Source organism: Coregonus lavaretus, assembly GCF_964263955.1.
Source record: "Coregonus lavaretus genome assembly, chromosome: 20".
Taxonomy (NCBI): Eukaryota; Metazoa; Chordata; class Actinopteri; order Salmoniformes; family Salmonidae; genus Coregonus; species Coregonus lavaretus.
The window spans coordinates 34,942,792-34,955,620 of record NC_140007.1 but is presented as its reverse complement, the minus strand read 5'-3'; the positions used below and the strand labels follow the sequence as shown (position 1 = coordinate 34,955,620).

At 47.2% G+C, this 12,829-nt stretch overlaps 1 protein-coding gene across 1 annotated transcript in view; it reads right to left on the bottom strand.

Annotated features, from left to right (window-relative positions):
* The window catches only part of LOC311147804 (arf-GAP with coiled-coil, ANK repeat and PH domain-containing protein 3-like), a 107,445-nt gene extending 94,837 nt beyond the window's left edge, over positions 1-12,608 (bottom strand). The window contains exon 1 of the mRNA XM_084184595.1: positions 12,429-12,608. Coding sequence (XP_084040721.1) covers positions 12,429-12,475 — 47 coding nt within the window. The 5' untranslated portion in view covers positions 12,476-12,608. The remainder of the gene's footprint in view (positions 1-12,428) is intronic.
* Between the last annotated feature and the right edge of the window lie 221 nt (positions 12,609-12,829).

Below are 12,829 nucleotides of genomic sequence, written 5' to 3'. Positions count from 1 at the left end.
CCATAATTTGCAAATAAATTCATTAAAAATCCTACAATGTGATTTTCTGGATTTTTTTTTCTCATTTTGTCTGTCATAGTTGACGTGTACCTATGATGAAAATTACAGGCATCTCTCATCTTTTTAAGTGGGAGAACTTGCACAATTGGTGGCTAACTAAATACTTTTTTTCCCACTGTACAAGCCACATTACATTCCCCTGAGCACCAAAATGGACAGTAAACCCTGTGATTACATGGGTATAGGCGGGCCTACCACTGAGATGTATCCATCATCTAGGCCTAATTCACATCTGAAAGCAAAAAACAGTTGGATGTAAAAAGGGAGCTCAATCAGATAAAAACAGTAATGCAATGTAATATAATCATAATGGAATTTGTTTGCTAATTTAACTACTGACCAGTCAGAATGGCATTTCAGATTTTGCATAATGTAAGCCATGAACTCATTTTGTCATTGAGATGCTCTCTGAGAACACGTTTTTAAAAAAAATTTAAATTCAAATTATACAAAATGTATCCTCAGGGTAGAGTTGTCATCTTTCACAGAGCGGGACATTGTGCCACATGCTCGTCATTCCTCCATCGCAGGCCATATCCTGAAATCTGACACGGTCCCGGTTCCTCACAGTTATGTATAAAGTCATTAATTCTCTCAAAGACAGACACACACACACACAAAATGGCTGAGGTCAAAGGTCAGTGACCTTGAATTCCCTGGCTGTCTTCCTTGACTCAGTCAGAGCTCATGAGTCAATGACAAAAAGGCAGTCAGGCTGCCAGCATCAAGGCAGCCTCACATCACACTGGCCTCAGCTATTTACTGAAAGGGGGAAGGAGGAGCCACACTCACACATTTCAATGGCTGAAAGCCAGCCAGCTCCATTGAAAATAGTCAGTAGTGTAACTCAGAACATGGTTTACAATGGCCACATTCTGCTGACAAACTCTGAGGAGGAAAGGATGCACAGAGTTGGACAGAGCCTGGACAGACAGGGCTATAGGCAGCGCCAGTGGTCGTATTAACTGGCGGGGGGGGCTGGTTGTAAACAGACTATTCTCTCGAGCCTCACCACACATCTCAGCTTTATAAATACTCATTACTCACCCACAAACACAGGCAGTATTCATTACAGTGTGCTATAAGGTCATAATAACTCACAGTAGGAAAATACACCTACATGTTATCATGTTGTTAGCTACTGTGAACATAAATGTTATGTTTTGTTGTTACATTACACATGGTTTATAGGCAGAGCATCACCAGTGAGTTACAGCCATGTGTGTGATATGTAGGCCTTTGAGGGACTGCTTCATAAGTGAAAGTGAGGCCACAGATAGACAACACGTGTTTTACAAGTATGTGAGTGCGACCTCAAATTAACATCTAAGTGAAGCAGAAACATCACAAATGTATGTTGCCAATGTTGTGCTGCAGCAAACACAAACACATGTGAGTGACCATCACAAACCTCTCTCTCAAAACAGATGTGGACTGGAGTGCCATGGCCACAATCTCACATCTGTTGTCCAATGGTGTATCCATAGAGAACAAATAGAGGGTAAACAATGAGGAGATTTTCACCATTTTGGAGCTTACTTAATGCACCATATAATTTGGCTTCTTGGTAATCTAGAAGCCAAGGAGGTAAGAACACAACTGAAGAATTTGTCAATAGCATTGACCTATGAAAATGGAAGAGGTGTAGAAAGGCTACATCAATCAAACTAAATTGCCCATTTAAAATACACTAAACAAAAATATAAACGCAACATGTAAAATGTTTCATGAGCTGAAATAAAAAATCCCAGAAATGTTCCATATGCACAAAAAGCTAATTTCTCTCAAATTTTCCACACAAATGTGTATATATCCCTGTTAGTGAGTATTTCTCCTTTGTCAAAATAATCCATCCACCTGACAGGTGTGGCATATGTGACTCGTTTCAGGAAACTAGGCGTATGTCGCGAGTCACTACTTCACAGGAGAGCCATTTGAACGTCAACTTTTTTTTAAATCTGTCACGATCGTCTAAGGAAGCGGACCAAGGCGCAGCGTGTTGAGCGAACATGTTGACTTTATTTAATTAAAGCAACCACGAAAACAACAAAACAAATGACGATAGTGAAGTCCACAGTGACAATGACTGACTAGGAACAAAAACCCACAACCCCAAGGTGAAAACACACAGTATAAATATGGCTCCCAATCAGAGATAACGAGCCAACAGCTGACACTCGTTACCTCCGATTGGGAGTCACTCAATACAAACATACAACAACCTAGAAATAGACACAACAGAACTACCAACATTGAAATAAACACATAGAATGCACACACCCTGGCTCAACATAACGAGTCCCAGAACCAGGGTGTGACAGTACCCCCCCCTAAAGGCGCGGACTGCGACCGCGCCTCAAAAACCCCAAACAGGGGAGGGCTGGGCGGGCATACCTCCTCGGTGGCGGTTCTGGCTCCGGCCTAGACCACCACCCTCCGATACACCCCCCACAGTACCCCTGGTCCTGTCTAGCCCCGCTGGCCGGAGCCGGACTGACGACACGCGCCCCTGGCTTGGTGCGTGGAACAGGAATGGACCGGAATGGGCTGGCGACGCGCACCACAGACCTGGTGCGGAGAGCAGGAACGAGCCGGACAGGGCTGACGACGCACCCCGTAGGCCTGGTGCGTGGAGGAGGAACGGGCCTTACCAGGCTGACTTCTCGCACCCCTGGCTTAGTGCGAGTGGCAGGAACAGGCCGGACCGGGCTGGCGACGCGCACCGTAGGCTTGGTGCGAGTGGCAGGAACAGGCCGGGTCGGGCTGGCGACGCGCACCGTAGGTCTGGTGCGAGTGGCAGGAACAGGCCGGGTCGGGCTGGCGACGCACACCGTAGACTTGGTGCGGGTGGCAGGAACAGGCCGGACCGGGCTGGCGACGCGCACCGTAGGTTTGGTGCGCGTGGCAGGAACAGGCCGGACCGGGCTGGCGACGCGCACCGTAGGTTTGGTGCGCGTGGCAGGAACAGGCCGGGTCGGGCTGGCGACGCGCACCGTAGACTTGGTGCGGGTGGCAGGAACAGGTCGGGCAGGGCTGTCGACGCACACCGTAGACTTGGTGCGGGGAGCAGGACTGGGCCGGACAGGGCTGTCGACGCACACCGTAGACTTGGTGCGGGGAGCAGGACTGGGCCGGACAGGGCTGTCGACGCACACCGTAGACTTGGTGCGTAGAGCAGGAACAGGCCGGGCAGGGCTGTCGACGCACACCGTAGACTTGGTGCGTAGAGCAGGAACAGGCCGGGCAGGGCTGTCGACGCACACCGTAGCCTTGGTGCGGGGAGCAGGAACAGGCCGGGCAGGGCTGTCGACGCACACCGTAGACTTGGTGCGGGTGGCAGGAACAGGCCGGACCGGGCTGTGGAGACGGATAGGAGGCCTGGAGTGAACAGCGGCCACCACCCGTCCTGGCTGAATGCCTACCCTCACACACTCTGTGTGAGGCATCCGCACAGGACGTACAGGGCGGTGTACCCCTGGCCTGGTGGCCTCCTGGATTCGCCCCATCTTTGCCTCCGTCGTCCATGCCGTGTGCCCCCCCCTAAAAATTTCTTGGGGTTGCCTCTCGTCCTTCCGACGATGGCCCTGCTGACGCCGTTGCTCCTCTCTCGCCAGGGCCTTGATCCTCCCCCAAGGTCCCTTGCCCCCGAGCATGTCCTCCCAGGACCACGATTTGCCCACCTGGGCCATCGCCAGCCTCTCGATCTCCTTACCCGGCGCCTCCTCCCATGTCCAATCACCTTGCTCCTGGACATGCTGCTTGGTCCTTTTGTGGTGGGTTTTTCTGTCACGATCGTCTAAGGAAGCGGACCAAGGCGCAGCGTGTTGAGCGAACATGTTGACTTTATTTAATTAAAGCAACCACGAAAACAACAAAACAAATGACGATAGTGAAGTCCACAGTGACAATGACTGACTAGGAACAAAAACCCACAACCCCAAGGTGAAAACACACAGTATAAATATGGCTCCCAATCAGAGATAACGAGCCAACAGCTGACACTCGTTACCTCCGATTGGGAGTCACTCAATACAAACATACAACAACCTAGAAATAGACACAACAGAACTACCAACATTGAAATAAACACATAGAATGCACACACCCTGGCTCAACATAACGAGTCCCAGAACCAGGGTGTGACAAAATCAAAATGCGTTTTTTGGCAGAAATGCCTTCTGGAACATGTGAACTTTTATGTGCCTTAATAACAAACTTGTATGCCATCTGTAAATTTGAATACAATTGTTAGATTACGAGCCTAGTTGGTTTAGCCACAGACAGCAACCTTCCCGCTAGCCATGATTGGCAGAGATAATGAGTGGGCTGGACATGCCGAGAGATGAGTTTGGATTGGTCTGCCATGTAGCACGCTTTTGTCTATAACATGAACTGGTCAGTATGTCTAGGTAATTTGTAGTTTACAACAATTATAATTTCTAAAGTGGAAGTTGGGAGAGTTATATTTTAGTGTTTCAGTGAAAGGTAAGTGAGGGAGGCCCCGCTCTCTCGCTTCCCCAGATGTTTAGTTAATTTTATTCCGATCCCTTTTGCATTATTGTAGCCTTTTTTGTAGCCTGTCAACTATGTGTCTGTCCATCCCTGTTCTCTCCTCTCTGCACAGGCCATACAAACGCTTCACACCATGTGGCTGCTGCCACTCTAATCTGGTGGTCCCTGCGCGCACGACCCACGTGGAGTTCCAGGTCTCCGGCAGCCTCTGGAACTGCCGTTCTGCGGCCAACAAGGCAGAGTTCATCTCAGCCTATGCTACCCTCCAGTCCCTCGACTTCTTGGCGCTGAAGGAAACATGGATTACCACAGAAAACACTGCTATTCCTACTGCTATTTCCTCGTCTGATCACGTGTTCTCACATACCCCGAGAGCATCTGGTCAGCGCAGCGGTGGCACAGGAATCCTCATCTCTCCCAAGTGGACATTCTCTCTTTTCCCCCTGACCCATCTGTCTATCTCCTCATTTGAATTCCATGCTGTCACAGTCACTAGCCCATTCAAGCTTAACATCCTTATAATTTATCGCCCTCCAGGTTCCCTTGGAGAGTTCATCAATGAGCTTGACGCCTTGATAAGTTCCTTTCCTGAGGATGGCTCACCGCTCACAGTTCTGGGTGACTTTAACCTTCCTACGTCTGCCTTTGACTCATTTCTCTCTGCCTCCTTCTTTCCACTCCTTTCCTCTTTTGACCTCACCCTCTCACCGTCCCCCCCTACTCACAAGGCAGGCAATACGCTAGACCTCATCTTTACTAGATGCTGTTCTTCTACTAATCTCACTGCAACTCCACTCCAAGTCTCCAACCACTACTTTGTATCCTTTTCTCTCTCGCTCTCCTCCAACACTACTCACTCTGCCCCTACTCAGATGGTAATGTGCCGTCGCAACCTTCGCTCTCTCTCTCCCGCTACTCTCTCCTCTTCTATCCTATCATCTCTTCCCTCTGCTAAATCCTTCTCCATCCGATCTCCTGATTCTGCCTCCTCAACCCTCCTCTCCTCCCTTTCTGCATCTTTTGACTCTCTATGTCCCATATCCTCCCGGCCGGCTTGGTCCTCACCTCCTGCTCCGTGGCTTGACGACTCATTGCGAGCTCACAGAACAGGGCTCCGGGCAATGGAGGAAAACTAGACTCCCTGCGGACCTGTCATCTTTTCACTCCCTCCTCTCTACATTTTCTTCCTCTGTTTCTGCTGCTAAAGCCACTTTCTACCACTCTAAATTTCAAGCCTCTGCCTCTAACCCTAGGAAGCTCTTTGCCACCTTCTCCTCCCTGCTGAATCCTCCTCCTCCTCCCCCTCCCTCCTCCCTCTCTGTGGATGACTTCGTCAACCATTTTGAAAAGAAGGTTGACGACATCCGATCCTCATTTATTAAGTCAAATGACACCGCTGGTCCTGCTCACACTGCCCTACCCTATGCTTTGACTTCTTTCTCCCCTCTCTCTCCAGATGAAATCTTGCGACGGCCGGCCGCCCAACAACCTGCCTGCTTGACCCTATCCCTTCCTCTCTTCTCCAGACCATTTCCGGAGACCTTCTCCCTTACCTCACCTCACTCATCAACTCATCCTTGACCGCTGGCTATGTCCCTTCTGTCTTCAAGAGAGCGAGAGTTGCACCCCTCCTCAAAAAACCTACACTCGATCCCTCCGATGTCAACAACTACAGACCAGTATCCCTTCTTTCTTTTCTCTCCAAAACTCTTGAGCGTGCCGTCTCTAGCCAACTCTCCTGCTATCTCTCTCAGAATGACCTTCTTGATCCAAACCAGTCAGGTTTCAAGACTGGTCATTCAACTGAGACTGCTCTTCTCTGTGTCACAGAGGCTCTCCGCACTGCTAAAGCTAGCTCTCTCTCCTCTGCTCTTATCCTTCTAGACCTATCTGCTGTTTTTGATACTGTGAACCATCAGATCCTCCTCTCCACCCTCTCCGAGTTGGGCATCTCCGGCGCTGCTCACTCTTGGATTGCGTCCTACCTGACAGGTCGCTCCTACCAGGTGGCGTGGCGAGAATCTGTCTCCGCACCACATGCTCTCACCACTGGTGTCCCCCAGGGCTCAGTTCTAGGCCCTCTCCTATTCTCTCTATACACCAAGTCACTTGGCTCTGTCATATCCTCACATAGTCTCTCCTATCATTGCTGCGCAGACGACACATAATTAATTTTCTCCTTTCCTACCTTCTGATAACCAGGTGGCAAATCGCATCTCTGCATGTCTGGCAGACATATCAGTGTGGATGTCGGATCACCACCTCAAGCTGAACCTCGGCAAGACGGAGCTGCTCTTGCTCCCGGGGAAGGACTGCCCGCTCCATGATCTCGCCATCACGGTTGACAACTCCATTGTGTCCTCCTCCCAGAGTGCAAAGAACCTTGGCATGACCCTGGACAACACCCTGTCGTTCTCCGCTAACATCAAAGCGGTGACCCGATCCTGCAGGTTCATGCTCTACAACATTCGCAGAGTACGACCCTACCTTACACAGAAAGCGGCACAGGTCCTAATCCAGGCACTTGTCATCTCCCGTCTGGATTACTGCAACTCGCTGTTGGCTGGGCTCCCTACAACTTATCCAGAATGCTGCAGCCCGTCTGGTGTTCAACCTTCCCAAGTTCTCTCATGTCACCCCGAAGAAGAAAAAAAGGAGTGGTTGTCCCACTGGCTATCCTAAGTTGAATGCACCAATTTGTAAGTCGCTCTGGATAAGAGTGTCTGCTAAATGACTTAAATGTAAATGTAAATAGTAGAACTGCATAAGTGTTGCTCTCCACTTCTGGAGGACCGAGTTTTGAAATCTGTTTGATTGCAAATATGCAGACGGCGTCGAAAACACCTGTCTCCGGATAAAATTTTAAAACTAAGGGAAACCATGGCATCCGTGACAGAGAGGGAGAAGCGTCCATCCATGTATACGGGTAAGATAGTCTAGCTAGCTACATTTTCAGATATTACACATTTCTAATTTTGTCAGAAAGTCATTTTCATTTCAAGTTAAAGTGTACTGTTATTTGTATCTCAGAGCCATTTGCATTGCTAGTTATAGCCTAATGTTAGCTAGCTAACATTGAACCTGGTTGGTTAGCTACCTGCAGATTAATGCAGGGTAGTAACGTTATGAGTTGGGATTATGGTTAATTGTTTAGCTAGCTAGCTACATGTCTAAATAAAAGACTCCACTATGCAAGTAACCATTTCAATAGAATGTTCATGATGTCACAACTCCGATTTCAGAGCACTCTCGTCTGAGCGTGCCAGAGCGCACAATAACTGACGAACACTCAACACCCGCTGAATATGGCCAGTGTCAATAAACGTTGGCAAAAAAGCGTAATTAAATTGTTGCCAGCAGCACAGTTGCAGTCCCCAACGCTCTGGATAACATAAAAACAGCCTAACCAGCTCTGCTAGGTCGAGTACAATGGTCAGAGTGAGCTGTTCTCTCATTTGTGTCTGGAAGTAGCTAGCAAGCTAGCCAACGTTAGCCAGTTAGCTTGGGTGCTTGACTGTTGTTGTTAGGTAAGAACGCTCAGATCAACCCTACTCCTCGGCCAGAGCGTCCAGTGTGCGCTCTGAATGCTCCGAGAACGAAACGCTCTGAATTTACGAACGGACAATCTGACAACGCTCTGAGTTTACGAACGCCAAGAGCACACTCTGAGCACACTCTGGCACTCCAGATTAAATTTACAAACACACCCATAGTATAAACCAGCCTTTAGTCTTGAAATATTTGGTTGTTTAGTACATGGCCTCACATGTAAATCCTTAAAGAGATAGGTGGCGCTAAGGCTTTAGAGGGTGTGAACGATGCTGAATGGGTGTAGACAAAGAAGAGCTCTCCAGTAGGTGTATCAAAACATTCAAGGGACATTTTCTCAAAAGTGGGGTTACAAGTTTATCAACTTTCAAATCAGAATTACTTTCTCATTGTTCCTCAACTGTAGTGTATGATATACAATTTTCTAGCTCTGAGTCTCTACTTTTATCCAATGTAAAAACCACAATTTCAAATTTTACATTTTTACATTTTAGCCATTTAGCAGACGCTCTTATCCAGAGCGACTTACAGTTAGTGAATACATTATTTTATTTTTTTATACTGGCCACCCGTGGGAATCGAACCCACAACCCTGGCGTTGCAAACGCCAAGCTCTATCAACTGAGCTACATCCCTGCCGGCCATTCCCTCCCCTACCCTGGACGACGCTGGGCCAATTGTGCGCCGCCCATGAGTCTCCCGGTCACGGCCGGCTGCGACAGAGCCTGGATTCGAACCAGGATCTCTAGTGGCACAGTTAGCACTGCGATGCAGTGCCTTAGACCACTGCGCCACTCAGGAGTAAGAGAGAGTGCTACATAAGTGCTACATTTGCTACATAAGACCGAATCGAGCTGGTCGGTCACATATCAAGAAGCTGATTAAACAGCATGATCATTACACAGGTGCACCTTGTGCTGGGGACAATAAAAGGCCACTTTAGAACGTGCAGTTTTGTCTCAGGTTTTGAGGGAGCATGCAATTGGCATGTTCGCTGCAGGATGTTCACCAGAGCCGTTACCAGAGAATTTAATGTTAATTTCATAACATTGTTTTAGAGAATTTGGCAGTATGTCCAACCGGCCTCACATCCGCAGACCACATATAACCACGCCAGCCCAGGACCTCCACATCCGGCTTCTTCACCTGTGGGATCGTCTGAGGTGGGGTGGAGGGGGGTTGCTGAAGAATATTTCGGTCTGTAATAAAGCCCCTTTGTGGGGAAAAACTCATTATGATTGGCTGGGCCTGGATCACCAGTGGGTAGGCCTGGCTGCCAAGTGGGTGGGCCTATGCCCTCCCAGGCCCACCCATGGCTGAAACCCTGCCCAGTCATGTGAAATCCATAGATTTGAGCCTAATGAATTTATTTCAATTGACTGATTTTCTTATATGAACTGTAACTCAGTCAAATCTTAGAAATTGTTTCATGTTGCGTTTATATTTTTGTTCAGTATATGACAACTGTATAATAAATTGTATTGATGAGGATTGTAATAGTAAACCACGACACAAGAAGCCATCTCAGCTCAAAATGCGGATGATGTAAAGGACGTCACACTGCTTGCTTAGCGAGTACCACTTCCTCCTTATTCGGCTCACACAGAGGCTGGAACCCAGGACCTCTGCATTGCTAGCACACGTGACCGGCCTCATGAAGCGTCTTACAGGTCAGCGCCATGCGAAAAGCTAGCTATTCGCTGGCGCAAGTGGAGACACTTCAGACTGAGGAGTACGTTTCACACATCCCCATGTGCTACATGGACTCCAACTCCAATGTGTAAAGACAGCCATGCAGAATTGATGGCCTGCATGTTTTTACACGTGTGGGAAGTAGCCCATTAGGTCTAGTGTGCCTTTCAAATATCAAATGTGAAAAGGCTTGATTCCCTCTGGTCTTGGTTGCTTCCTCCTAGCCAGCAGTCAGTCAGTCAGTCAGCCAGTCAGCCAGTCAGCCAGCCAGGCAGTCAGTCAGTCATTCCAGCTCCAGGGTTTGTTGCATAACACTTACACTGCTTTTAACTGCCACAAAAGGCCCATTTGAATATGAGCTCAATTCCCTGTCAGGCTTCAGTGGGAAGAATATGCTGCTTCAGAAGTGTGTCTCTTTTGGTGTCTGACTCTGATCTGGTCATTTCAGGATACAAAACAGCCTTGTTGTCACTGCGTAATAATTTAATTATAGAATTGTTGGCATAAATAACTATTGCTCAAACTACTTAAAGTTGCTGCATGGTTCCATGTGTGATGTTTCATGGTTTTGGTGTCTTCGCTATTATTCTGCAATGTGGAAAATTGTGAAAATGGAGGGAGACCCTTGAATGAGTTGGTGTTCTGGAACTTTTGACCAGTAGTGTATGCTGTGAAATTGTTAGATATTACTTGCTAGATATTAATGCACTGTCGGAGCTAGAAGCACAAGCATTTCACTACACCCGCAATAACATCTGCTAAACACGTGTATGTGACCAATAGAATTTGATTTGATGATATAACAACTATCTTTAGCGCTCATTTGATATGCTTTTGCAGGTCAGATACTTTAGTTCTTGCCAAGCATCGCATCTATGGGGTTATTTTCATTCCTCTTCCACAGCAATGGCTAACCAAAAACGTTTTATTCTCATTGCATTTAGGTACAACTAAGAGGGACTTCAAGGATCTCTCTAAGCTGTGTGCAATTGCCTAAGTAACGTCTGCCTAGTCGAGATGATCCACTTTGGTTGCTACAGTACAGCCTTGCTCTTTTAGCACATAAACACAGAGAGAGCTGTTTCTGTAAATACCCTTCACTCAGCACTTCATGAGACCTGCCTGCCTCTCCTCTCTCTCAGGCCCAGATGGCAGTCATTAAGGTGCTGCTGCCAAGTCTGGAAGTCTTTGATTTGGAGAGCAGATTATATCTGTGGGAGCTTTACTGTGGCGGCGGTGCACACACATACATGTATAGAAAGAGACCCAGGCATGCAGGCCAGGCAGACACCCCACACAGCCTGCCTGACAGCCGCTCCAGTTCCTTCCACACATAGGCTCAAAGGTAGAGCACTATGTGGGCGAAAAAGTGCCATTTGGAATGCACCTCTAGATGCAGGGGAGGAAGGAATATATTGAGAGGAATGATATCCAAGGCTGGGAAGGGGATTGGGAAGGGACGTGGGTGTAAAGGAATGCCTTCGTTTATTTAGCTAACCTTTGGTGCTGTGTGCACTGCAGCAGCCGCCGTCATAGCAGCCGTAGCATGAGGAGCATGCGGCAGTGCGTGGGACCTTCTAGTTTCCCTGAGAGCCACTGTTTGAAGTGCTTCCTTTGTGAGTGTGCAGTTTGCAGATTTGTCAGGAGAGCAGTTCAATAAAAAGGAAGTGCCTTTGGAGTTGGGAGAGTTCCTGCCATATAACATCAGAGCTAATCAGTCCCAGTCATGGAACCCATCCTTCAGAATTCAAATATCTAGAGGAGACCATGGGAGTGACGTTTTTAAGAATGGACAATAGAGCTATTTTTCATTAACAACATGCATTGTGTAATCTAAAGAACAAATACAAGATCAACATGTAATTAAAAGTATACATTATTATCACAATTTGGTGAAAGTCGCACTTCTCACAGAAAGTGACCATGCAGTTGAACACAAAGTCAGTGTATGATACATGTATGACACATGATTGTTCCAAAAAACTATTTTCCTGAGGAAGGAAGCCCCGCTACAGTAAGGATTCTAAATACATGTGATCGATGAATGTTCATGCGTCATGGGAGGGTTGGGGGGGGAACGCATGATGTCTGTCCCATGGATGTGCTCAACAACCGAGGAATGGATGTAGCAGACAGAAGTCGAGATATTACTAACACTAATGACAATGTAGCCTATAGTATTTTCATCTGTTTTTTGGTGATGGGAAATCCACTTCAGCAAAAGGACACACGATCTGCACCCGTTTATTCACCACGCACTCCAAGGTTGTCCTATGATAAGCAATGGCCAATTTTACGCATTTCTTTGAGACATGGCAAGAAAATTATGTATTATTAATAGTAAGTAGCCTAGTCCGTCCAACCTTGTGAAATGCACTGCAATAATTGCTTTGCAATGGCAATGTAGGCTAATTGGATTCAAATATGCAAAGATAAACAGCAATTTAACATAGCTTATTTTCAATTGAAAGGCAATAGAAGGGTATGCTATTGTTCAACTATTTGCAGTTTCAAGGCATTTGGGGATTTTTTGAATCCTGGAAATCGTCTTCCTCGATAGGGCGAATCCCTGAAGAATTCAACAAGCGAAACAGAAGATATGCGCAAATTCTTACCTGAACCGGGGTGAATCTTTCACACATTCTTCAAAGTCCACCGTCATTTTGGGCTGGATTTAGTCTTCAAGTTTAACTTATAAATTTCATTTCCAGAAAGTTATGAATGACAGAAAAGTGTAGCTATGTAGTCCGTGCAGTGATAGCCTACTCTACCCGCTTTCACTGTGCTACTACACTGAAATGAGAGTCTGGAATATTTGAACAGCTAGACCGCTGGCGAAATATTAGGGACTATCGTCAAACGTTCATTCTCAACAAGAAGCGCGCTCAAATTTAGGGAGCGTATTCTGCTTGAAATCACCTCGCAAGCCTACTACAATACACAACATTTTTTGTGTAATATTTCTTTGTCAATATCAATGAAACAACTTTATTTATAGGTATTAAGCCGTTACTGT